Source organism: Rhinolophus hipposideros (assembly GCF_964194185.1).
Source record: "Rhinolophus hipposideros genome assembly, chromosome: 3".
In the NCBI taxonomy this organism is placed as follows: Eukaryota; Metazoa; Chordata; class Mammalia; order Chiroptera; family Rhinolophidae; genus Rhinolophus; species Rhinolophus hipposideros.
The window spans coordinates 34,974,176-35,001,139 of record NC_138049.1 but is presented as its reverse complement, the minus strand read 5'-3'; the positions used below and the strand labels follow the sequence as shown (position 1 = coordinate 35,001,139).

At 34.6% G+C, this 26,964-nt stretch overlaps 1 protein-coding gene across 9 annotated transcripts in view; it reads left to right on the top strand.

Annotated features, from left to right (window-relative positions):
• Nucleotides 1-26,964, top strand: part of NKAIN2 (sodium/potassium transporting ATPase interacting 2) — a gene marked incomplete at its 3' end in the record, with an annotated part of 885,500 nt that overhangs the window by 742,596 nt on the left and 115,940 nt on the right. For 8 of the 9 annotated variants that reach the window (XM_081041443.1, XM_081041439.1, XM_081041440.1 and 5 more), the window contains one exon: nt 803-1,003. The exons of the other annotated variant lie outside the window; for it this stretch is intronic. In XM_081041443.1, the coding sequence (XP_080897569.1) occupies nt 803-1,003 (201 nt within the window). The remainder of the gene's footprint in view (nt 1-802; nt 1,004-26,964) is intronic. 9 annotated transcript variants of the gene reach the window in all.

Sequence of the window (26,964 nt, the reverse complement as noted above, 5' to 3'; positions counted from 1 at the left end):
TGATTGCAAACTCTCTAATTGCAAAAAGTCTCTACCTTTTATTTCATTTATAGCTGCACATTAACCTAACATGTTGAACCTCATCTAAAGAGTTGTTCACTTATTATCTCCACCATGCAAAAATTTGATAATTATATTTCCAAAGAAATATTATGGCCAATTTTGCAGTACCGGGTGACTAAGATTGAAAAGACCCTGAAATAATTGCTAAAATACTTTTTAGGAATTTTAGGTGCTAAAATACTCTTTAGGAAGAGAGAGACAAAACAAGAAAAAAAAAGTAGTATTACATTTTATTAAGTAGAGAAGTCTTACAAATTGTAGTATTAGGCTCAACATTATGTTAGATTTTGCTGAATTGAAGTACAAGTTTAACATTTAAAATGGTGAAAAAGTAAATATTCTGAGGAAGAAGAAAATAACAGACTTAATAAAGGATGAACTTCACTTGACAAAATAGTTTAAATTATTCCTTTTGTAATATTCACAAGACCTAAATGCTAAGGACTCTCAGTGTTATAATTAATGTAAGTCATTGATAATTTTACTAAAAAATGTTTTTATTTATATTATTGTAGTCAGATAAAACTTTATAAGTAGAATCCATAGATACGTATGATTCATAATTTTCAGGTGGATCTGATAATTTTATTTTGGATGATTTCTTTCTACCTATAAAATAGATTTAGAGGAGGGGGAAAATACCTACATTTCCAACTGATAAAGTTAAGGCAGCTCAGCTCAAATAAGCTAATTAACATTTATAAAGTAATACTCATCCTTATAAATTACCTTCTTGCAGGAAACAGACCTTATCCTGACTTTTAATATTTCAATGCACCGATCTTGGTGGATGGAGAATGGACCAGGATGTACGGTGACATCAGTGACACCTGCCCCAGACTGGGCCCCAGAAGACCATCGCTACATCACGGTCTCAGGGTGTTTTCTGGAGTACCAGTACATAGAAGTGGCTCATAGTTCCCTCCAGATTGTCCTCGCAGTAAGTGTTGACAGCCAACCACTCTTTCTAGTGCTTCTGGACTTATTGTTATTTATGTGCAGTCTCAGTGCACACAAATGGAATATGCAGGTAAAATTTGGCTATTTGCTTTTTTCTAATTAATGCCACTTTTAACAAGGATTTGTTAGGTTACACCAAACTGTGCCCTGGACTGAGTGTGCTGATTTTTTTCAGTAATCACTAAATAAGCATTGGCATCTTTAATATTTTATTTACGAAATCCAGTCAAGGTTTGATTATTTGGCTTTTGGTGGACTTTCCCAAAGAGTTTAAAGGGAAAATCCAGAGTTTTCACAACTGACATGCTTCAATACCCACATTTATAAGATCTCAATAGATATTCTCCCTCCACCGCTGTGCTTCTTTCTAGTTGTGCTGTTAATCCTGGGAATTCTCTTCTCCATTTGCCCTTATCTTCTTCTTAGATTTCCCCCAGGTAATATCCATTACCTTTCATCCCTTTCCCCTTTCAAAACAATTCAGCTTTTCTGTAAATTCTACTTCTAGGACAATCATGACCTCATTTTTTACAGTATTATGCTGATAAAAATCCCTCCCTCTACCAGAAAGCAGTAGAAGTTATCAATAACTCCTTTGTATTGTAACTGTAGAACATATTTGTATAATATATATGTATGTTATATAAAACATTACATTGTATCACTATGACAAAGAGATAAATAAGACACTTCTTTTTCAAGAAAAAAATTTTTTCTAAGGCTAAATGCATAATTTTGTGGAAGTCTTAAAGTTTAGGCAACTTTATTATATTAATACTTTTCTCCATTTATTTATTGTACATCTATACGTGATGATCCTCATGTATTTTTCTCAGACTCCATGTAGAGCTACAATTAGTGCACATAGTCTTAAAATTAACAACAAATAATGCAAGTAGAATCTGCTTTTTATCTTTTTCTTCATTTAGTTACTTTGGGAATTATATTAGCTCACAATTCTTAAATAACAAGACATAGGTTCTGGGTAGAATAGCATCAATTAGTTCACTTACAATTCTTCTGGAATTTTAAAAAAAATATGTGAGTTGTGTATATTAGATTGTATAACTAATATATAGTTATTAGATTTTTTAAATGAGCAATTTACATATATACACAATACACATATTTTATAATTTATATATAAATTTTATTTTATACATATGTACATATACATGTATATGTATATACATATATATATATATATATATATACACACACACACACACACACACACACACAAATTACAACCGGCTAAGCATGCTATGCTAGTAAACACTGTCCAAATCTCTGTGACTAAAAACCATAAAGGTTTATTCTTCTGAGTCAGCAGAACGTTCTACCATTACTGTCACTAAGAAAGCAAGAGGAGTAGAGCAGCCACCATCTGAGTAATCATGGGTTGCCATGCCAGAGAGCAAAGAGAGATCTGGAGTATTTACACTACCACAAAAATGCTCCTCTGGTGGAAGGAGAAGCTTACTGTCCACAGTTCATTGTTCAGAACAAGTTCCACTCAATCACAAAATGGGCAGAAAAAAAGGAGAACTGTAAATATTTAGAAATCAGCATAAATTATTTCCACAACATATGAATTATGTTCTTAGTTCAAGTGCTCAGTGATCTCCCTTGAATTTGTCCAACCTGAGACGCTTCTTAATAAACAAAGCCTTCTAATAAGTTTAAATGCTAAAATTCTTCCTTTTCATTATCTTGAAATAAAGATTAGTTAGATTTGATGGGATGGAGGTAGTCATTTCATTATTTAAAATTCATTTAGATGAAGTATTCATTCACACATGGGATAAGTAAAATATTTCTGATTTGGGACCACGGATAAAACATCTTCATATACGCATGTGTTAGAGAGAAGTTGTGGATTAAACATTACTTTGTTGGAACTCCCTTTTTTACTGTACCCAAACATTTAGAAAAACTTTCATTTATGTGTCAAAACTGCTATAAAGATACAATTTATTTATGTGCATGGATAGTTATATGTGACTATTTTAGAGAGTTAGTTGAAATAATGTGTGCCTGTATACACTATATTCACAGATTTATTAAACCCCTCATAAAATTTTGGCACACGAGTAATTTTCTAAAAACTACCTTTGGACATGGAAGCATATGCTGAGGCTGACATATTGCCCAAAGAAAAAGTGTTTTCATCCCACTTTCATATTAAACCATCTGTAAAGGCAAAAAGGCTAGAGCACAAAGAAGATGGATGGGGTGTCCCTAAGAGCAGATGTGACTGATATTTCAAGCTACTGGATATCAGTGCTGTCTACATTGCCCCCGGTTGAGTGGGAAAATAGTTTGAGCAAGCTATCACAGAATGGGGCATCTTTACCTTTCCATTTCCACCTGTTCTTCTGCCCAGGGGGCATTCTTTTGCAAAGCTGACTATGGATCACCTGAGAGTAAGTTAGCAACAGCATACCCAAGCCAATGACTTGGAGAAGTTTCAACATCCTTCCTGTCTTTGGGCTTTCTGTTGTCTAGCCAGCCTTGGGATGAAAGCATCTGCTCTGCAGAAAACTTCGCAAATCTTAACTGGAGTTTTAGAATGCAAATCAAAATTGGGCTTATCATGAACAATTTGCTTCACCTAGTTAAATGCAAGCCTTCCAACTCCATTTTCCTATCGTCATTCTGATCACTTCTGCTGTCGTGATTAAGAGATGAAATAGTGTCTTAAATCTCTAGTCCTCCCATTTTCATGTTACTGAAATCATTTCCCTGACAACCTAATGTTCAGTTTCATCTGGTCCAGTGAACACTACCTGAGTGCTTGGCCCCTGCTGGTGTCTGGAGAAACAAATGACAGGATCCCTGACCTTAAGAATGTCACAGCAAGAAATGGAGTGAGGTTCCTAAGGATACAAAACCATGTGCAAACAGGCACATTTCAGAGAGATGATAGACGGAGAATACAGTTTATGTCATTTATTGCATAGTTTTGGCTTCTTAGTTCCATTCTGCTTTTTGTAAAGTCAGCTTAAACTCTCGCTCTTCTTGTTGTTTTCACCAGTCTTTGAAGCTGCCCTCTCTTCCAGAATGTGTGGCTTAGATTTGCTTTCATAAAGTGCTGCTCTCCCAGCCACTGCTCTTGATTAACTCCTTATTTCTCTATTTCTTTTCTTCTACCTTCACCAAGCTTTTCTTTCACAGATTCCTGATCCCTGGCACACCTGTCACCATGTTGTTCTGTTTTCTGCCAATCAACTCCTAGCTGATTTTGAAATTAGCATTCACAAAGCCCATATTTGCATTGCACATACATGAGATATCTTCCATCTACAGCCAAGGGAAGATGAGTATAATATCCATATAATTGGGAAGAGGGGCCATTAATCACACAGCTTCCAGGCGAGCAGAAAGGACTGCCAGAACACCATAATGAGGAGCCAGGTGTGAGATTTTGAGCTTTCTCCTCTTCCAGCAGCATTTTCTCCTAGTTAGAATCACATTCAAAAGGAATGCAGGTGTGCACAGTTTTAATAAAACCCAAAATAAAAAATAATCGCACTTATCAAATAGATCCAATAAATATGTGTGGGGAGAGTCAGGGAGGAGATCAACTAAAGAGATGGTGTTGTTCACATTACAAAAGAATTAAGCCAATATTTTCAAATGGGGGATTACCATTGCATGGTTCACAAAAATGTGTTCAATGGAATTACGTATTTTGACTTACGAAACAATCCAGAGAGGGCAGCAGAACAGATGCAAAGCCTCTCCCAAGATTTCTTAGCTAGTAAATAGGGAAGACGGACATGCAGACCTACCTTTTTCTCTGGTAGCAAGAATTGGAAGTCGGCTTCAACCCTCATGCCAGCGCCAGAAGCCCCAAATTCAGAGCTCTTTAGTGGCAAAGAATGGTATGATTGATTAGCTATGTCTGCCGTGGGTGAGGGGAATGGAGGTGTTTGTGCCTTATGTCTGTTATGCACACATTATACCTCACTTCCCATAGCCAATACAATGAAAAGGGGGATGTTTTACAAAGAAATGACACTAAAGGGAAAACATTTATTGCCATAACTGAAATAACTTTATATTTTAAGATATATATTAAGATTCCAAATAATTTATTGGGGGGAAAAAACTTATTCCTTGTTTTCTTTTTTTAAATTAAAGTTTATTGGGGTGACAATTGTTAGCAAAGTTACATAGATTCCAAGTATACAATTCTGTAATACATCATCTATGTATCACATTGTGTGTCTACCACCCAGAGTCAGTTCTCTTTGCATCACCATATATTTAATTCCCTTTACCCACATCTACCACCCCTCGCCCCCCTTACCTTCTGGTAACCACTAAACTATTGTATGAGTTTTGTTTCTTCATTTGTTTTCTTTTTGTTGTTGTTCTTTTGTTGTTTGCAGTTTTGTGTACCACAGATCAGTGAAATCATGTGGTTCTCTACTTTTTCTGTCTGACTTATTTCACTTAGCATTATAATCTCAAGATCCATCCGTGCTGTCACAATTGGCACTATTTCATCTTTTCTTATGGCTAAATAGTATTCCATTGTGTATATATACCTCATTTTCTTTCTTTTCTATAGCTATGCCCACAGGACCAATACCTCTAAATGTAATATAAACTTCTCCAACCACAATTGCTGGGTGTTGTTTACCTTTCTTTCCTTTCTTTCTTTTACTTCCGACACACTTCTAAGTTTGCAGCAGATTGACTATTAATATTTTTAGGAAACCAGCAGAGGATATTGGTAAAAATGTAAATAAACTTAATATTTCCTGCAGATATTAAAATTGGTTTAGAAACCATATACGCATTTGCAGGAAAATCATAAAAGACATAGAGTAAGTTCAAAAGGTGCTGTTCATAGGTTCACTGCCAAGGTCATCCTTCAATTATATCTATTGCCTATTCAGAAAACTTTGTACTTTTTAGAGTGCATGAAATGGTGGAAATCCTTGTTCAATAGACTGTGGTATAAAAAAAAATGAAGATAAAATGCATGCCTTCAATGGATGGACTCAGAGCTGTTTCCAATTATTCCCAGTTAATGATAAAAATTAATATTTGCTACTTGGCTTGCTAAGACTTGCCTAGGAATACTATTGGTGAAGAAATTTTCAAAACTTTGAATGCCTTTATCCAAGCTGTTTGGGGTTGCGTTGGGAGTGGCTCATGAGTATTTCTTTGGATTTTGCTGACTGGTGTGGTGCATAGATGAGAGAGAAGGGTATACTGCTCAGGCTACACTTGAATCCTGTGATCTGGAAATGCTTAAAAATATTCACAAAGATTGGATTGTTTAAGAGCTGGGTCATGATTTTCATGTAGTCTAGGACATTGCTATTAAATTAGTAAATAGTAAATCTATGTTGTGAACTTCCATCACTTTGAAAGGGTATGTGAGGAAATGGTATGAGCTGATACCCAGCTACTGCAGTATTCAGAAGTGAAATGTTTGCCATGTTTATGTTGTTTGTTACGTTTGAATTGAAAAAAATTAAGGCAGATTTTATTAAATTTATTGGGGTGACATTTGGTTAATAAAATTATATAGGTTTCAAGTGTATATTTATATAAAACACCATCTATATATTTAATTGTGTGTTCACCATCCAGAGTCAGTTCTCCTTCCGTCGCGATATATTTGACTCCGTTTTCCCCCTTCTACCATCCCCACTCCCCACTGATCCTCTGGTAACCACTAAACTGTTGTCTGTGTAACACAGATGTTTTAAGAAACAGAGTAAGTTTGATTTGGTTGATTTGTTTCACAGTGAAATATGATTTAACCATTTAATTTATAAGTTACTGGTTTTGCCATTTTTTATAAATTAAGTTAGCCATATCTGCATCTCCGCGGTTAATTAAAATACACTCAAAGCACATATTTTTTTAAAAAATTGACAAAAATATTATGTCAACAAATACATTGAAATTAAATAGTTCAATATTTCCCACACATTGTTTATATACATCAGAATAAACTAGGTGCCTTTAAGATAAAGAGTTACGAGCATAATTAATGGTTGCTTATTATGTTCTAGTGGTGTTTTTGGTATATTACCCAGAAATTGCTGATGCAAACTGGGCAATTTCCAACTCCTTGCTTTCCTTAAAATTGAAGAAAAACCTAATAGATCTGTCAATTGGTATATAGTATTTGAAATAATGTTTATTTAGATAATTATGTAAACTGTGGCCCCCAAATCAGAAGTTGCAGAAATTGAGTGACATCATTGTAACAAAATGTCTCTAATACTTCTCTATAAGAAGATTTTCTGTACTTAAACCTAAAACAAACAGACAAAAGAATAGAATTCATACTGAATTCTGCTTCATTCTAGTACTAATAAGAAATGCATTTCAAATAAAATTTTATTTTTGTACCTAATGATTTTGATCTACATGTTTAATAAGCTTTGTTGTTATGATCAATTGTGTAAAATCATAATTGTCATGATAACCCAAATAATAACATATTTTTATTTTCTACCCAAAAAAAGTTAAATATGTGAAGTGATGGTTGTGTTAATTAACTAGATGGTAGAATCCTTTTACAATGTATCCGTAGATCAGATCACCACAGTATACACTTTAAATATCTTACAAATTTATTTTTCAATTACACTGCAGTAAAGATGAAAAAAAAGAAAATCTCAAAAAGTGAATCCATGTTTAATACTTAATACCTTATAGCCATGGGAAAGAAAAATAAAACATATTTATACATATTTAATTTAACACACATACAACTTTATATTATACACATATATAGTTGTTGCAGAGAAGTATGATGGAGTGATTGGTAAAATACTTTCAAATAAATAAACATTACGTCAGTCAAAAGTTTTATGGAAACAGTGGCATGGAAATGCAAGTACAAAAGAAAGGGAACTACATAAAATTTATGATTATTACAGACGACTATGTACACGTGTTTTTAAATGAAGGAAGGTGAATTTCAAATAACAGTGGCATTCAAATTTTATTGAATATACTTAAGAGAATGTCTCTTTAAAATATACTAATATTAATAATATGCCAAGATAAATAGCCCTTATGTAGCCACTTAAACTAATGATGAAAAATATCAAACATCAATTTCAAATATACACAGTTTTCAGGTGAATTTTTAAAAATTCTTCAAAGCCATTACTCTAGAGCAGTGATTCTTAAGGCTGGTTGAGAATAGAAATTGGTTACTCACTTTTTTAAAGGATTACCATAAACATGACCTACTTCTGGAAATTTTGTCTCCTTGGGCCTAAGGTAGGGTCTAGGTAGGTGTCATTTTCAAAATTTTCACCAGAAATATTAGTATCTTCCTTTTTTTTTTTTTTTTTTTCATTCTTGGTCTGCTGCCCTGAATTGCTCAGAAACACATGATGTTTGGTCAGAAAGATGATTTTATAATACCAAAAATCGTACCTTATCATATCCTTTATTTGACTTTGCTTTATCTCTGAAATGTGCGCTTATACACTGTTGAGTAGTTTTGTGAGTTCATGAACAACCAGAGTGCAAGGACTTGAACAGCCTTTAAAATCAAATTAAGTCTAAGATTCTTTTTTTTTTTTTTGCATTTAATGTTGTCTGGTATTCCCTACATGAAAATTCAGAAATAAAAGGTAAAATATTCACAGTCTGGGAGTAACAATCCTTAAATCTTACACCCAGCTGTATAATAAACTATTTTATAATTATGAACTAAATGAGATAATGGTTAAGAAATTGCTGTGAAAACAATAAAGGTGGTATTATTTATTTTCTCCTTAGCTCAGTTTCTTCCACTGCTCATTGAGAATACTATTATTTTTTCAGGCTAACTCACAGTAATGTTCAAAAACGAACTAAATCCAACTAGGTTTACTTACTCCCCAGGTACAACTGTGATTCTTAGAGCAAGTGTGATACTACATAGTGTACCGACACAGGAGCAAGTTTTATCCCATATCAACCATTATCACAGTGTGCAATATCTGCTTCCATGAATATGTAATGTTTGAAGCGCCTGCTTACCCCCAAAGCATAAAATCACTTGATCTACAAGAATGCCTGGAAACGTCATGGAATAAAAATACCAATACATTTAAGATGGCAGTGAGGATTATAGGCTGCAACAAATCACCAATAATTAGGGTTTCTTTAATACTATGAAACATTTAAAAATGTGAAATTGTCTACATAGAGTGCTGTGCAATGAACCATGTACAATTCCATTTCTTATATTTAATTGTATAATTACAAATTTATTACAGAATAAATAAAGTATATTAAATCATAAGTTACTTCAGAAAGAAATAAAGTATATATAAATATACTAAAATAGAGTATTTTTGGAAAAATATAACAAGCCTTTGACCTTGAGCAATAGGTGACCATCTTCCTTTGTAATACATAATACCATTGTATTTCCGGATGTCTTTTCAGTCATGATTAATTATTGTAATGAAAACATTTTTAAGGAATAAGTCTTTGTTGATACTTCTGAAATGGGCAATTTCCTTTTCATGGGAATGTCTAACTAAACACAGTGATAGATAAAATAATAATAGTAGAATGTGTTAATGTTTTTAAATAACGGCAAGGCATTCTCAAAGGAAGGAGGTAAAGATGATTTATAATGACAATTTATAATATAAGGGATAATTTATTGTTTAGCATGTTATACTTGAGTGAAAAAGAATTAAAATATGGGCAAACACACTTAAGCTAAATAGTGTTTACACAGTAAAAGAAGAGCCATCTGTAATATTCCTTCTGTACCTTTTGCTTGTACCAAGCCTATAAATAGGATTTTAAACTCTGTTATTCTCAACCCACGCTTTCTCCTACACAATTCTGTATATGATTTCTGATCCTCATTATTCTCCTGCCTATTCCTGTCCACGTGGCATTATGGCTGTATTTGTCCCAACTCAGCCATTTATGTCTCTGACCTTTGTCCTGGCTTCTACACATTATTAAATTCCTCTCAAGTAGTGTCCCTGAAAGTCAAGGCCACATGGTTTTACACACATATTTGTGATTTGTAGTATTCTCTGAACTTAATTCACAATATTGTATTTTATTGTACTTAATGAGGCAGCTATTTGTCACATGATTATTTGGGTTAATGTTAATTGCAAATATGGCTCCAAAGTCCAAGACTGAGTTAGTGTCGTACCTCCAAGGATATTTTGGGTTTCTTTATCTCTTCTTTTATTCTGAAAAGTCTGCATTGCTCTACTCTTCTTACTGATTCTTAATCTCTCCACCTTTTAAATTTGATCAGTGTCTTATCAGCAACTTTATACATACAAAGTATTCCTTTTACCTTTCACTATCCAGTGTCTTCCAGACATTCATCTTCACTTGCCCTACCTCTTTTCCATAACTTTATTGATTTCCTCATCATAAAATAATGGGTAGGTTCCTTTATTTTAATTTCTAAATTTTACAAATAACATTTCCTGTAATCATCTTAGTCATTTTATTAGTCACATTCATTGTTTAGGTTGATTTTATCCTAATGTACTATATATGTTGCAATGAAAACCAATTGTAAGTGAAATTATACTATGAGGTACAGAAAAGTTTCATGTCAGTGATAACATAGTACTTTATAAATTTGTTATCAGCATTATGCTTATTTCACAAATTTAGAAAAGTCTGTGTTGCTTGGAAATTGGAAGATTGGAGAAAAGTTGTTAAAGAAGCTGAATTCTGAAAAGATAGTAAAGTGGTGGTCAACACTAGATGAGAAAATGTGTTTGGCCAATCCTTTATTGCCCTTTAATTCTAAGTCTGAGATCTGCATTGGAATGACATAGCCATGGTGATGCCCATATTTTCTTTGGTTCGAACTTATGGTCTTAAGAGCTTCAGGGTTCCCTTGGTACTTCATCTGGAAGTAATTCAGAAAAACCGTATTCCAGAAATGAAATGAGTTTATACCTGGCAAAATATCATGGTTACGTGACAGGGTACCTCTAACAACTTATTGCCAGGATACCATGTGAAATAATGAGTCATAATTGTTGTTTTCTAATGCACTTGGGAGCTTCATCAGAAACTGGATTCAGGGTAACCAACAGTCCTGAGCAAACCCAGATGGTTGGTTATCCTACATGTTCTTGAAATTCCATACATTTCCCAGGAGATGAGCTGCATGCAGAATACACATTTCCTTCAGTTATTAACCCCGTACACATGTTTCATCTATATGGAATTGACGCATAGACTCATGCTCATAGCGAAAGATAATTTCCTTTTCTTATTTCAACTCATCACCTGTTGGGCTCTGTATTGGTGGTCAAGGAGCTCTCCTCAGCCCTATTGCACCTGCGAGAGAGGCCAAACTGGAAGGACACAAAGCCAAACTAGTCATTCAATTAAAAAAATACAATTAGTGATTCAGTTAAGTCTGCTAGACACCATGACTGATCAGTGGGGGGAAATTTGCAGTTTTTAAATGGTGGTTTAAGTTTGTATCAATTCAATCTAAAATTTCAAATTTAAAAGAATTATATTTCTCCATATTGTTTAACTGCTTGGAGCTAGAAACAGCTTTGCATTCATTCAGTCACCGAACAAATATTTGCTCAATGCCTCTCCCTGCTCCCACGGAGCTTAAATTCCTATGAGAAGAGATAGATGAATATAAATAGTGTCCCCCATGTAACTGCTGTACTGCAGAATAAAGCAGGATAAGGTAAAAGAACTACCAGGGGGTGATCTGATAGGTGATTTTTGAGCCAAGTTCTGAATATAATGAGAGGTGGGCTACGTAGATATTTGGGAAAAGAGCATTCTAGGTAAGAGATAGATAAGGACATGACCTCCACTCATGAAGGTATACCTGCAGCTCTGACCCTGTGAAGTCCGGTCACCAACCTGAAGTCGGTAAATACAGGTCACCATTCTCTAACATAAGTTAGCTTACCTATATCTTTCTTCTTTCCTCTCTCTGCCTTCAGTCCATTCAAATTTTTGTCTTTCTTTAAAATCCTTAGCACTTTCCTTCAGAATGTGGCCATTGTCCCACTCTCTATTTCCCACATTTCAATGAGCCTTAAATTTATTTTATAAATGTTTTTAAATTCATTTTGCCTTCTTCTGTCTGCCTGTCAAGCCTGATGGTGAGCTTACTACTCCCCTTCTCAAGTCTCCCACTGTCTGTCCTTCTCTCCATCACTGTCCTGATAAACAACGTCTTCCCTGTTTCTGAAGGTTGCAATCATGACTTCATTTTTACTCTTCTGGTACCATCTCTCCTCCCATGTTAATAATCCACATCCATTTCTATGGCACTAAATTTTACAGAAACATTAGTTACTTGTTGGCTAGGAGTCAATATTTTTCAAGGTTTTACTAGAAAATTCCTCCTGGTGTTACATTTTACTTATTCATCAATTAGATTATAAAGTCTATTCATCACAATCCCAGTGATGTTAAATAAGATGTTTACAGTAAACAGTGCCTTACCAAAGATTAATTGGCATGACTCATTGTCATCAGTGATCCCTCTGTACCAATTAGTTCATATAAACCTTGAAAGTTGGGGGAGTTTTTTTTAAAGGTCCGTTCAATTAGAAAAATCTGGAATAATAATAATGAAAATATACCTTTGTATATCATTATTTTAACTATAGTATATACAACATTTTCACACACAAGTAATTTTTTGTGTTCAACGACTCTGTGAGGTGAACAGGGTTAACTCATTGGGCCCTGCCAGTGTGGCTGGAAATAGTATTTGATTGTTTAGGTTATAAATTTAATATATCATTGTAAGCTCTATTTAAGTATATTTGCATGAACCTTTACCTGAGATTAATCTTCACTTTCACTTTCTATTTGTGATCCATTTTGGATTATTTTCCCTTTCAACCCCATATGTTTTACAGATGTTAATCTCCAGAGAAACATAGTGATTCTCCCAACAAAAGCGGTTTGTTGCTTGGCTTTACTTTGCAGAAACCCAGTCAGAGGCTCTGATGACAGATAGTCTGCTTGTCGGCTTTGCCTCATGAATCCAAAGAAAATGGAATTTATCAAGAGCAGAGCCTCCAGCACTACCTGTGCCTCTTATTTGGGCCATTTCATGCTAGGTTTGGCGGAGGTCTTAGTCTTTCATCATTTAGTTCACTGACAGAAAGAGAAGGGAGCTGTTGCACTTTTAGGTACCACTCTGCAGATTGCTGTATTGCAAAATAAACAAACAATGTATTTTTAGGGCACCACCTGCAGCAAGCAGCTGTACCAAACAGAGCAGAACCACGAAGGATGTGATTTGTTCCATTTAACACGAAGCCTTGAGGTTTGAGAAGAGAGGGAGGAGAAGGTTCTATGTATACAACCCACACATCCGCAATTTAAAGGGAAGATGATTTTCTTTCTTTTTTAGATTGGAATTGAGGTATCATTATATCGCTCCTCCTTTCCCACCCCCACAACCTCTGGTTGAAAACAATTCTATTATTGAGGTTATAACTGTTAACTGACAAAATCAGTTTTCTCTGCCAGTAAACTTCCTCTTCCATTCAAGGGCAATTTTCTCTCATAGGACCCTATACTTAAATGCCAACATCTGCTATATCTAAGCTGCATATAAAATGGTGTCTGGCATTTACATGATGCCAATGACATGATTAGAGAAACTCACACACTTACTTGGCTGACATAGAATTTTTTTCTTATCTTATAGCTTTCATCTATTTCAGTCCTTCTTCAGGATCTGTCTGCCTCTCTAAATGTGCCACACAAGTCCATAATACTCAGAAAGCTGAATGTTCAGCTCTTATTTTTGATTGATAATCAGTTCTTGCATTAACTCCTACCTTTCTAGACATTAAATATGTATAATAGATCATAATAAAATTTCACCATATCTGCATTGTCTGAGTATCTAGAATTTGGAAGCTGATGCAAGGGATATTTTAAGTATTTGCTTTTTTCCTAGATTTAAAAATCTCATTCTCTTAATGGCTATTGATTCTGACCTCACAAACCAAAGTCCCCATTTCATTTTGAGTTCTTCTGAGTGAACAGGGATACATATAATTAAATTATAGATGACTCTGGAAGTGATCCAAGTAGTTACAAACTGAGGTCATTTTAAGTACAGAGAGGGACAGTTACCTTTAATATTAGATTGGCCACCAAGAACTATATAATATTTTGCTTTTCACTGACAATGAACATTTTAAAAAGAGAGAGGAAATGGGTTTAATATCTGAGAGGCGAACTAGAATGCCATTCTTAACTCCTGTACCACTGACTAGATTTTTAGTCTGAAGGAGAAAAGTCCTCTGACCATTATTCATTATCATTCGCATTAACACTTTTTGGTGGGACTTGTAGATGTTGCCCTAAGACTCAAAGAGGTGCGGTGAAGGAATTATAAATCTGCAATGATGCATGCCTCCAGCTAATAAAGGAAATCAAATCCTGTGGGCCAGGAAACTAAGTTCTCTCCATTACTTTCATCTTCATTATTAAGATGATGATTTTTAAGAATATTGGGCACAAAATAAATTCCTGTCAAAGTAGTCTTCATGAGTACTGAATATGAGAACTGCTTCCATCTCTTTCACCTTTCTAACATTTAAAAAAACATTTTTTTCTGGAAAAAGCTCCCAGACTGTCTTTTGCTAAATTATGTCTACTTTTGAATCCTTGACAATAAATCAAGTTTATCCTTTATGACTATGAGTCAGTGCTTCTTAACTGTATGTCACTGAAACTTTGGAAGAAGGAAGAGAAATATCTTTAGTTCCAAAGAACAGAAGAAGACCTTTAATCAGAGCAGCAAGTTCTGCAAGAATCCATTGGATTGATCTTTAATGATTATTTATAGTGGACCAAGTATTCTTCAAAACTCTCTGGGGGATATTAAAAGAAAAGAGAGAAAATCTTTGACTGTGAGGCTTAGGGAGTGTAGAATGAGGGAGAGGACTGTGTGAGATAGGTGTAACTGGATAATAAATAAGGTAAAAAAACAAAAACAAAACAAAACAAAAAAACAGTGGGTGACAAAGGAAAGGATTAAACATTTCAGATGATTGAACCTGTGTGTGAGGGGTACAGAGACAAACATTAGGCATCTTCTCTCAGCCTCAGTTTCCTCAGCTGCAAAAGGCATAACAGTAGTTATCTATCTCATTTCTTGTGTGTATGGTGAAAACACGTGACATGAAATTTACCTTTGTAACAAATTTTTTATTGTACAACACAATATTTTTAACTAGATGTACAAGATGGTTATATTGCAAATCTCTAGAACTTTTTCATCTTACTTGACTGAAACTCTATACCTTCTGAACAGCAACTTCCAATTTTCCCCTTCACCCAGCCGCTGGCAACACCATTCTACTTTTTGCTTCTGTAAGTTGCACTATTTTAGAGACTTCATATAAGTGAAATCACGCAGTATTTGTCTTTCTGTGACTCGCTTATATCACTTAGCATAATGTCCTTAAGGTTTATCCATGTTGTCACATACAACAGGATTTTCTTCTTTTATAAGGCTAAAATGTATATATCACATTTTCTTTATCCATTAATCTGTCAATGGGCGTTTAGGGTTTTTCCACCTCTTGGCTGTTGTGAACATAGAATGGCAAGTGTATTTTCAAAATCCTGTGTTCAATTTTTTGGAGTAAATACCCAGAAGTGGGATGACTGGATCATGTGGTAGCAAGTTCTATTTTTCTTAATTTTCAAGAAACTTTCATACTCTTTTCAACTATGGCTGCACCATTTTACATTTTCAATAACAGAGCACAAGGGTTCCAATATGTCCACATCCTTACCAACACTTGATTTTTTATTTATTTATTTTTTTATAATTATTGATTTTTATGTGAAGTAATATCTCATTCTGGTTTTGATACATATTTTTGATGATTAGTGACACTGAACATTTTTTTCATCTTCCTGTTAGCCATTTGTAAGTCTTCTTTGAAAAAAATGTCTATTCAAATATTTTACCCATTTTTTAAAAATTGGGTTAGTTTTTTTGCTATTGAATTGTAGGTGATTTTTTTGCTACTGAATTCCTTATATATTTTAGAGATTAACTTTATATCATATATTAGGTTTATATTTTCTCTCATTATGTAAGTTGCTTTTTTGTTTACTCTGTTGATTGTTTCCTTTGCTGTGAAGAAGGATTTTTAGTTTGATATAGTGCCACTTGTCTATTTTTGCTTTTGTTGCCCATGCTTTCAGTGTCATTTGCAAGAAATTGTTGCCAAGACCAATGTTATGAAATATTTACCCCATGTGTTCTTTGAAGAGTTTTATAGTTAGGTCTTATGGTCAAGTCTTTAACCCATTTTGAGTTGATTTTTATTTTTAACTGTTTTTAACTGCCTAACTTTGGATTTTTTAAATTTTAAATTTATTTTTATTCTGTACTCTTGGAACACTATATTTTCTAATTTGCTTTTAGTAGTGGTTAACACTACATTTTACCCTGTGTCCTTAACAAAGCTGTGAAAATCAGTATGTTTAGCATCCTTCTAAATAATACAGGACACTTATAATGCTCTAAATTCCCCCAAACAACCTACTTTTCTGTATCCCATAACTTTTTGTCTATTATTTTATGTGTATTTTTATAACACCCTTATTATTAATTTTATATTTTTTAATTCTTTATGTCCTCCCCTCATTTTGAAGAACTCTTCGCATTCTGTTGCTTCTTTGTATTTCATTCTTCTCTTTTATAATCAATTGTCTTGTTGCTAATATATCATTTTAACAAGCTTCTGTGGGTAATAAATGTTCAGTCTTCATATATCAAAACCAATATTTACTTTTATCCTCATCTCTTAATGATAATTTATTTGGTATAGAATTCTAGGTTGATAGCTATTTTTCCTAAGCACTTGGAAACTATTCGATTGTCTTCTGGCATTAGTTGTTCCTCAGAAGAAGTTGGCTCGCAGTCTAGTTGTCATTGCATTATATGTAATGTATACTTTTCCTTTAGAAGCTTTAAAAATTCTGTCTTTATCTTTGATATTCTGAAATACCACTGAAGACCATAATTACATGTAGATTTTTATACGTTATTTTTGGCTTGTCACTCAGACTTTCTTTTTCATGTCCCTCTTTAATTCAGAAAAATGATCCACCATTTTAAATATTGTTTTATCTTTGCCTCCTGGAATACTGATTGTGTATTGGAGTTTCTTGTTCTTAACTTTCATGTTTTTTCCCGTCTGTGACAGATTTTAAAAATTTTAATGAATATATTTTCTATAATTTCTTTTTAATTCTTTCAAAAAATCTGTTCCATTTCTCAAATATCTTTCTTTTTCTTTCAGGTTTTATTTCTTTATCTTTTTTGGGTGTTTTGAACATATTAGTTTTAAAGTATTTTTAGTTGCTCTATTATCTGTAGTTCCTGGACTGAAGATCTTTGTGATATCAGCATTTTTATTCCACACCTGAGGGTACCTTATGCACTGTAATTATTTGCTGTGAGCATCTTGTTTCAGGAGGTGTCTTGAGGAAGGCTCTATAATTGCCCTAAGTTGGGAAGTCGGTTTTGCATTAACCTAACCTAACATCTTACAGTCGTGCCTGCAAGTCAAATCTAGACCCCACTTTCATGAACAGCTGAAGCACAGGGTTTCAATTTTCGTGGTGGCTTGTTTCATCCACCTGATCCAAGGCCACTACCTAGGCCAATCCCTATCCACAGTCAAAACTGCTACTTTCTGTGTTCTCTTTTTGGAAGAAAGCACACTTCCATCTCTTCATTGTATCTGCATCATTTGATGCCAATTCTCATGCATAGTAAAACTCTTCATCCTCAGGTGCATATGTAATGTTTACACCTCCAAAGATTAGAACTTTCACTTCATTCCTTGTCTAGGCTTTAAAATCCCATTTTGTTTATTGGGCTTGAAGTTTTCTTTTATTTTCCTTTAAACTTAGCTATGACTTGCATTTCACTTACGTTTTACCTAGAGAATTCCTGTATATGTCCCATTCACGATAATGACCAGAACTGTTTTATAAGTGACTAGAATAATTTTGGTAAAACGTGTTCTAAAATATTTTATAATTTTTTTATGATTTGTTAAACAGAGAAATATCGGTATAAATATATATTTAGAAAAAAATATTTTCAAGCCATATATAGGAGAAAGAGTGCTACTCTCAAAGAATATTAGGTCCAGCTCTGCCACTTGGCTCTTGCCACTTGAGCAGAAAACTGTACCATTCCCAGTTTCTCCATCTGCAAAGTAAACATTATAATATGTATCTTAAAATACTTTAGATGGTATTACAAATATTATTTTTAAAATTTTTGAAGTTATTTTAAAAAATAAAGTAATCTCTATTAAACAATTAATATTATATACTAGACCTTCAGTAAAAATATCAGTTATTTAATGAACCATTTTGAAATATGACAGCACATTTAAGGCCCATTGAAAATGTGTTGGAATGTTTTTCTTAAATCACCTAGTCATAGGTAGTTAGGAATTTTTGTGTCCTTATATATACTCTCTATGTTTATATCTGTTTGTTTGCAATGAGTTGATCATAAGTCACTTTTTGTCATTTGAGTTATGTCTGCCTCATTTGACTAAAATTTTCTTTTTCTTCTTCTCCAGCTTCTATAGTCCCTATTTTTCATCTTCTGTGGACAGGAAAAATAAGATTATTAGAAATATAAAAATAATAATGATTAATTTTTCAGTCACAGGCTTAGGGCCTCCTCCATGAATAAAATGCATAGAATTGATGAAGTATTTGAGAAGCTCAGAATGTTTTTGCACATTTCCTGACTTATGACCATATTCTAGTGAATGACTTTGGTTAAGAATCAATTTACAAGTAAGTGAGGTGTTTATGTATAGAATAAAACCCCAACAGCACATATTTCCCTGTTACACATCGAAGAAAACCCTCAGTTTGCTGGCCTGTCAATTAGTTAGTGGTTGAAACTGAGCTACAACCCAGTCCTATTCTACAGTTCTCTATCCTTTCCAAATCCTTGTATTGATGCTAGTTGCATACCATTTTTTAACACTGTAAGAAATATGACCTAGAGCTCTATTTATATATTATTTATTTTTCAAGACCAACTAGAAAGCGGTAGAAATATCTTTTAAGGTCATTTTTCCATCCTTTCTACCTCCCACTAAGAATATCATCTTGTTTGATGTAGGTCATGCCACTTAACTATCTTCTACTCCTTTTTGGGGAAAATGTTATTTAAAAAATAAAAAGAAAACTTCTTTTGGTATCTTATACTGGTACTTTTCAGATAAATAACTTTGTGGCCTTTGATTTACACCTGCTGTAAATGATATACTTTTCAAAGGCGGTAATTTTGTTGTTGCTGTTCCATTCTGGTTACTTTGCATCTGACCAAGTAAATGCATAGTATACTCGTATGTGCTCTGTTGCACTAGATAGTAATAAAGAGTGGAGACTGAGATATACGGGGACAGAGAAAATGAATACTTGGAAATCTACAATTGGATATTATTTAGGATCTTGCCGGTTTCCTTTATATGTGAGAAAAGCTTGTGTTTCTTGTATCTTTCTAAGCACCTTCACCTACAAACAGGTGAGAAACCAGAAATAGAAAAAAAGTTTTGAGAGGCCATTTACCTTCAGACTTTGTATCTTGAGTATTAGTGAAGCAGACAAACTTACAGTAAAGAGAAACTAGTGAAAAAACAGGAGAAAAGGGAGGAGAATAATGACACAGGAAAGGCAAGGGAAATGTCAGAGAGTAAAGTGGAGAGCAACTACTGGAAAAGAATGTAATACACATATCCCTCAAAAAAGCTGAGATTTACTTCAAATTCCAAATATATTACATATCATATATCACATATCATATCTAATATATATATATATATATATATATATATATATATATATATATATATATGTATGTATAAATTCCAACTATTTTCAGGAATAAAAATTATGAGTGACACACTTAAATGAAATGGTGAACAGATTCAGAGGACAAATGACTACAAAATGGCTAATCATTAAAGAGCCAGAGAACTATGATGACTACTATCATTAAAGAGCCAGATACTTAATGACTAGTATCCAGTGCAGAAAACATTATAGTCTTAAGTTAGAAAACTTCAAAAAGGCTCTTTGAAAGATAGTAGTCACAGTATTAATCTGTTATGATCTATAAAAGTGTCACAATATTGACTAGGGACATAAACATTAAAAATCTTTTACAGCTAAAATTTTGACTTTTAGATTATGTGACATGAAGTTCTTATAGTAGAGGACAATATCTTTGTTAGAACTCACAATTATCAGATATTATTATGTCAACTCAGTATTAAGTCTCCAGAAGAATTGTGTAACCAAAATAGTATTCAAAGTCACTGCAGCCCAGAGAGAAAAATACTCCCAACACCTGTGATAAAATACAAACAAAATTTGCTGGCTTTGATAAAATGTGTTCCTCTTGATCTACATGTAAAGAACAATATAAACGAATGTTTTCTAATATCAACTTTGATATATTGCAACTTAAAATCATGACCATCAGAACCATAAACTAGATAAAACAATGTTTTTTGTTTTATTTTTATGAGATGAGATTAATAAAACCTCCCCAATCACCACACGTGCGGAAGGCCCAGCTAAAAGAATTACCTCTGCTTTACTCAGGCCCCACATTTGACATATCAAACTGCGTCTGCTGAGAAAGTGGCTTCCACATAGCGATCCTATCGAGCTTCCGAAGTTGTGGGCGGTGATAAGGTTTGACTGAGCATCCAGCATATGTCATGATAAATTTTCAACTCTCTAAGCAAAGAGAATATACATTGTTCCCTGATCAAGAGTAGGCTTGATTTCTCACCCACCCTCTTCTTCAAACACATTTTGGAACAAACGTAAGTAAATACTTGACAGGTGAAATATCACCCATACCATTCACTGAAACCGAATGAACCATAAGTAGAAAGTGTTAATTCACTGGTACAGTCACATCCCATTAGCAGGAAAAGGATCACATGTTCTCATCCCTTTTAATGTAGCCACAGAGAACAGGAACTACTGTTCCTGTGGGCGACAGGAGAAGTCTAGATATTTCAGTGTGAACCCAATGGGTACTTTTTAATGAGACTTCTTTACATCTCCATGTGCTTTCTACTGGCTATGTTTAACTAAATTATCTCTTTATCCAGACTTGAATCCCTTTGTCATTCCTGTGCTGCTCACATATCAGCATCTCCTCTGCTCAGAGAAGCTGCTTTTCTTGCCTAGAGTTTACTAGAAGAAGGGAGTCTGGTAATTCATCTAGCAATTAAATTCCACATGAAAGGCTCAGACAGAGAACAGACTGTGAGGGCTGAGCAGCAGCACATCACACGCTGTAATCAGCCTCGTGTGTGGGTGCTTGACCAGTGTGCTAGCACCAAATTTGATCCCCCTCCTTCAGCTTTAGCACATAAAGAGCCAATGCCAGCCTCTCTTCAATCACTCAGGCATATGCACTGCCTTCAAAAGCAAAGACAAAAGGGGCAGCTGTTCTGATTCATAACAAGTGGGAAAACCAGTCACTATGTAGAGAGATCCGGGACTTGGCGGTAAATGACAAAGCCCACATGGTTCTGGCTGGTGTGCATGGGATTCTGAGAGAACTGTGGAAAGTCTGAGCTCCCTGTAATCCAGTAGCAATCACTGCATTTCTAAAGGAGAATGGGTTCTTTACAGGTGAGTCCATGTAAGGAACCATTATGTTTCAAAACAATAAAAACATAAAGCCCAATAAATTAGAAATGAGCATTTATATCATAAAATATGTTTCTCTCATGAGTATTCAACTTAAAGTTTGTTTTCTGAATGATATAAAATGGAATTTAGCCTATGAATAAAGTTCAGGAATGTACCAATTTCATAAAATTGGTTACACCTAGAGTCTGATATCATCAAATGCAATAATAACTATATGTCTGCTTGAAATTTTGTGTTTGCATGAATCTGTTCAAAATAATTTCCATTTTTTAAAATATAGAAGAGCAGTCAACAGCCCAACTACTTATAATGGAGATTCCTCTGCACTGGGTTTCTCAAAGCGTGATTCCTGGACCAGGGGCATCAGCAGCATCTGGGAACTTGTTCTAAGTGCGGATTCTCAGGCCCCACCCATGACCACTAAATCAGAGACTGTGATGGGGCCCCGCAATGTGTTTTAACAACTCTTCCGGGTGATTCTGATGCACATGAAAGGTTGACAACCAACTAGCCTAACTAGAAAAAGAAAAATGTTGATAACAGCTCCCATCAAATATTATTTTAAAACATTTGGGGAGAGAGTGAAATAGAGATAAATTTCGTAAAACAAAGAACCCATTGAAGAGAATCCAGAACAAAAATCTGACTAATCTAATCATTGCAATGGGTTTCTTCTAGCCAAGAGGATGAACATATAAATCCCTTAGTCTGATACACACAATTCTTCACAGTATGTTCCTCATCTATGTCTCTAGCGTCTTTTGTTAGCCAGCTAGTCACTTAACCAATATTTACTGAGTGGCTGCTACATTTGGACACAAATAAGTAAATAGAGAAAGACAAATATTGATATCCATCTTCCATAACCCCAAAGGGCTTCAGCTCCTTGTATCCCATTCCCTATTCTTTGGTGTTTCTGAAACTTGAATGTGCTTTTTCTCATTCAAAAACATTATTCCATTCTACCTCTTCTTTCTCCATCAAGCAGACTCTTAATCATCCTATAAAAGCCAACTCAAATAGGTAAAGTCATTCCTTACTTTCTCAAATGAAGTTTGTTACTGGTTACTTCATGTTTCGAGCTCTCACAGAAATGTGATTACTTTTTTTTTTTCTGTTTCCTTTTCCTTTTTTTTTAACTAGCACTTAGTATTGAAACCCATCTGTTTATAAGTTTAAAATCTAGTAGTTTGGGGGCTTCCAAAGATGAGAAACTGGCAAATCAGGTAAATCATTGTGTACTTGGGATATTTCTCGTATGTCACACAAGTGATTTGATGTAAACATGTGGAAGGCTACTATAGAGACCTGAGCAACTTAAAAGTTCTGCTTGTTTTAGTCCCAGTGGAGAGGTGAAGGATTCTACTTCACACAACAAGGCAAAGAATCATTATAATAAGTAGTATATGATACATTAAATATGATATGTTATTCTTTAATGCAGTAATTTCCCAATTTGATCCGTTTGTCATTGTTCAAAACCGTACACTAAAACATCATATACCATATTGTATATGAGATTGTTTGCAAGAAGTTGTGTGAAGCAAATCATCCTAATCATGATACAAACTCAGAACATGGAAACTGGAAGAGATTTTAGAGATTTTTCTGGTCAACCCACTATGAAAGTTAAGGTGACTTCAAAAAGGATGCTTTTCAAGGAGAAAATAAAAAAAGCCCAAGTAGGGAGAACAAACCCTAAACTGACATGATGTAAAGAGTTACTAGATCCTTGACCAAGGAAACTAGATACTATTAGAGTATAAAAGATAAGATATGTTATGATTTTACATTCATACCATTCTACTCTGCCTTTAAGTTTTTTTAAATTTATTGGGGTGAAAATTGTTAGTAAAATTACATAGATTTCAGGTGTACAATTCTGTATTACATCATATGTAAATCCCATTGTGTGTTCACCACCCAGAGTCAGTTCTCCTTTCATCACCATATATTTGATCCCCCTTACCCTCATCTCCCACCCTCTGTCTTTAATTTTGAATGTATCTTCTTGAGTCTTTTCTGTTTCCTCAGGCCTTTTTAATCTTAAAAGAACTTTTTTCTGTCCCCTTACACTCCAGTGGGCTCCTGTAACCTATGCTTTTTCTACAGTGCCTCTCAGATTGAGCCTTCCTCCCTATTGCCACCATTGCTGTCCCATCACATCTCCCCTGGGTGGTTATAGCAACTTTCTCTTAGAAAAGATTGATTCCATTTTCTTCCTCTTCTGTCATGTTGTTCTGTATATTTAGAGTCACAGTTTTCCTCCTAAGCATTGTGTTCGTGTTGTCACAGGACTTCCTTTTGCCTGTCATTTCATAATCAAATATTAATGTTTAAGACCCTCTCTCCATTTTATCCATCCTGCTCTCCCAATTCCTCACTGTGCCTAGAATAGGTTTTTAACCTGATTTGGAGGCAGGAAAAGAAGGGGAGGGGAGGGGAGAAGAAGGGAGGGGAGGGAAAGGAAGGGAAGGGAAGGGAAGGGAAGGGAAGGGAAGGGAAGGGAAGGGAAGGGAAGGGAAGGGAAGGGAAGGGAAGGGAAAGGAAGGTTAAGGAAAGGAAAGGAAAGGAAAGGAAAGGAAAGGAAAGGAAAGGAAAGGAAAGGAAAGGAAAGGAAAGGAAAGGAAAGGAAAGGAAAAGTATGCAAGAAAGGCAGGAGGTTAAGCTATGACTTTTTATATTTCTCTTTAAATACCCCTGCCCCCCGACTTTTTTTCCAATTCCACTATGGGAAATACTACTTTTATTCCAAGCATGGAATTAAGCTTGTCTTTACATCCATATTTTCTTATGCTACATTCAGATTGTTCAAAAAATCCCCGATCACTTCTACCAAAATGTCTCTAGAAATCATCCCTCCATCCCCGTTAACCAGATGGTGATCTCTGCTCACACCACTACACTTCTGGACCTTTCGTTTCCATTTGACCTTGCTTCTCTCAGCTATCTTGCTTCTCCCAACCTATCTTGCTTCTCTCAACCTACTTCCTATCAGCACAAAATATTGCTGCTAAAACCAGCTTTATTGCCTGCCAGTCCCCAAACTCTATGTTTGCTCTCTGTCATTCCTGTGTAAAATTCAAATTCTTCACAACTGATTTTTCTGGCCATTCATATGAGAGTCTTTGCTGGGAGTTCTGGCGAACTAAAGCCCATGGCCTCCTATGTTGTGTCCACCTTTGTCCTATATTTTCTGGTTGGATAGTCACTTGTTCCTGTGTCAATTCACAATGTTACATTTCTTTCTTCTGCATTATCCAAACTTCCTTTTCCTGTGTATCCTTTCAGGACATCGACCCTGACTAAATAAGGATGGAGAAAAGTCATACACCTAGCATGATCCAGAGAAAACTTTGACCTATTAGGTTTTCAAACTCTAAGACATTCATCCCGTTGGTAATAGATTTGGCCTCCATTAGGCCACCTCCTCATATAACACAGAACAAGCACAGTCAGTAAACACACAATGGAACAAAAACACATGGTAACAAATTCAAATGTGCTTAATAGCTTCTCTTTTGAATATGGTTCATAAAGGACTCAGAGTACTGTTTTCTAATCTCTTTCCTATGTCTGACGTACTACGATAACATTGTAGTCATCAGAGAATCGAAATGCAGTTAGGTATATTTTGATACTTAATGATACAGAATAAAACTCTGGAATGTGATATTTGGATAAAACTGAGTAGCTCTCTTTCATTAAAGGGACCTTAACCACCTCTATAATATGTTCTTCTACATTTACTATTACATGTTGCCTTTCTTTGAAATACTGCTTTAACACCTATTGTAACTAGTAAATTATAATTCACCAGTGCACCAGGGTATATATATAATATTCCATGCTTGCTTCACTTTTTAATATTTTCATGATGTGTAAAAGTAGGGAGGAAGAAATAAACAAAAATATCTTTGCTATTTTTCTCAGAGCTTTATGTAAACGGACTCTAAGGTTTATATATGAAATAATACTCATTGAATTAAAGTATTCGTATTCTCATAAAGGTACTATTTGCTCCTCCCCCATTTCATAGTCTAAAAATGAGCATAAAACTATGTAAGGTAAGTGGGCAGGAAATAAAGTAATTTTTAAAACCTAAGGTGGTTATTTTTCTCATAGAAACTACGTTTTTTTTTTTTATGATTATGATAGAGACTCTTGGGGTCCTACATACAATAATCACTTACTACAAAAGAGTCAATTATACGGTGCAGGCTCCAGTATTACAAGATAAACCAATTACAAGATGGATTTGATGTGGGAACCATAGTGTTTTAGCATTTTAAATATCCAACCTATTTATTGCAGCAATCAGTATAATTTGAACTCATTACAATGAGCAGTCCATGTCACAATGCAGGCGTTAGGGAACCATGATCTAGCTTGTACTTTACATTGATGGACACTTCACATCTCTCTCAAGACACATCCTTAGAAAAGTATCCATTTGGAGGTCTTCTATGTCAGGATGGCATCACTTTGTATACAAATTTCCTGCCTGTGGGAGTATATTCCAAGTTGAAGACAAATACATATTAGTGATTAGTATTACAGAAAAAAAAAAGCCCAGATAATAGGGGAACTCAGATAAGGAAAACTTAGCCCACCTGGGAGATTAGGAAAGCAAGGGTGGAGGTGAAGTACCCTGACTCGGTCTTGAAGGGTAAGGAGTTATCCAGGAGCAGTAGGTGAAGAGGAAGAGGGAAAGGCCAGGAGTTTGTGTGGCTGGAGCATAGGGGGTGGGTGCACTGAAGGATACAATCCAGGAGAAGCCAAAGAGATCCAGAGACGCTGGAAGCGGACACATGAGCTCACCATTTCTTATAGCCCCATTAATTAGACACTTCCTGTCTAAGGACCTGTGTGGAAAAGATGCTAAGAATCCAAGGGGACCTATTATGAGAAATAAAGTTCCTGAGTTGCATCTATGTCAGTCCTACTTACTTGCTTGTAAACTGTGAGAAGAATAAAGGTACATTATTAAAAGAATTTTAAAACACTTTTTTTAAAAAGGAAAAATAGATGCCATTACCATAAAATTAGTAACCCAAAGCTATTACCGTAAATCTGCATCTTATACATACCATTCTATCAAGTGTTTTAGGTATTTGCTTAAAAGCACTTGTGTTTGCATATATGAACAATTAACATATGGCATTTAGTTAAACAAGTAGATATATATATTATATATTACATATTACATGT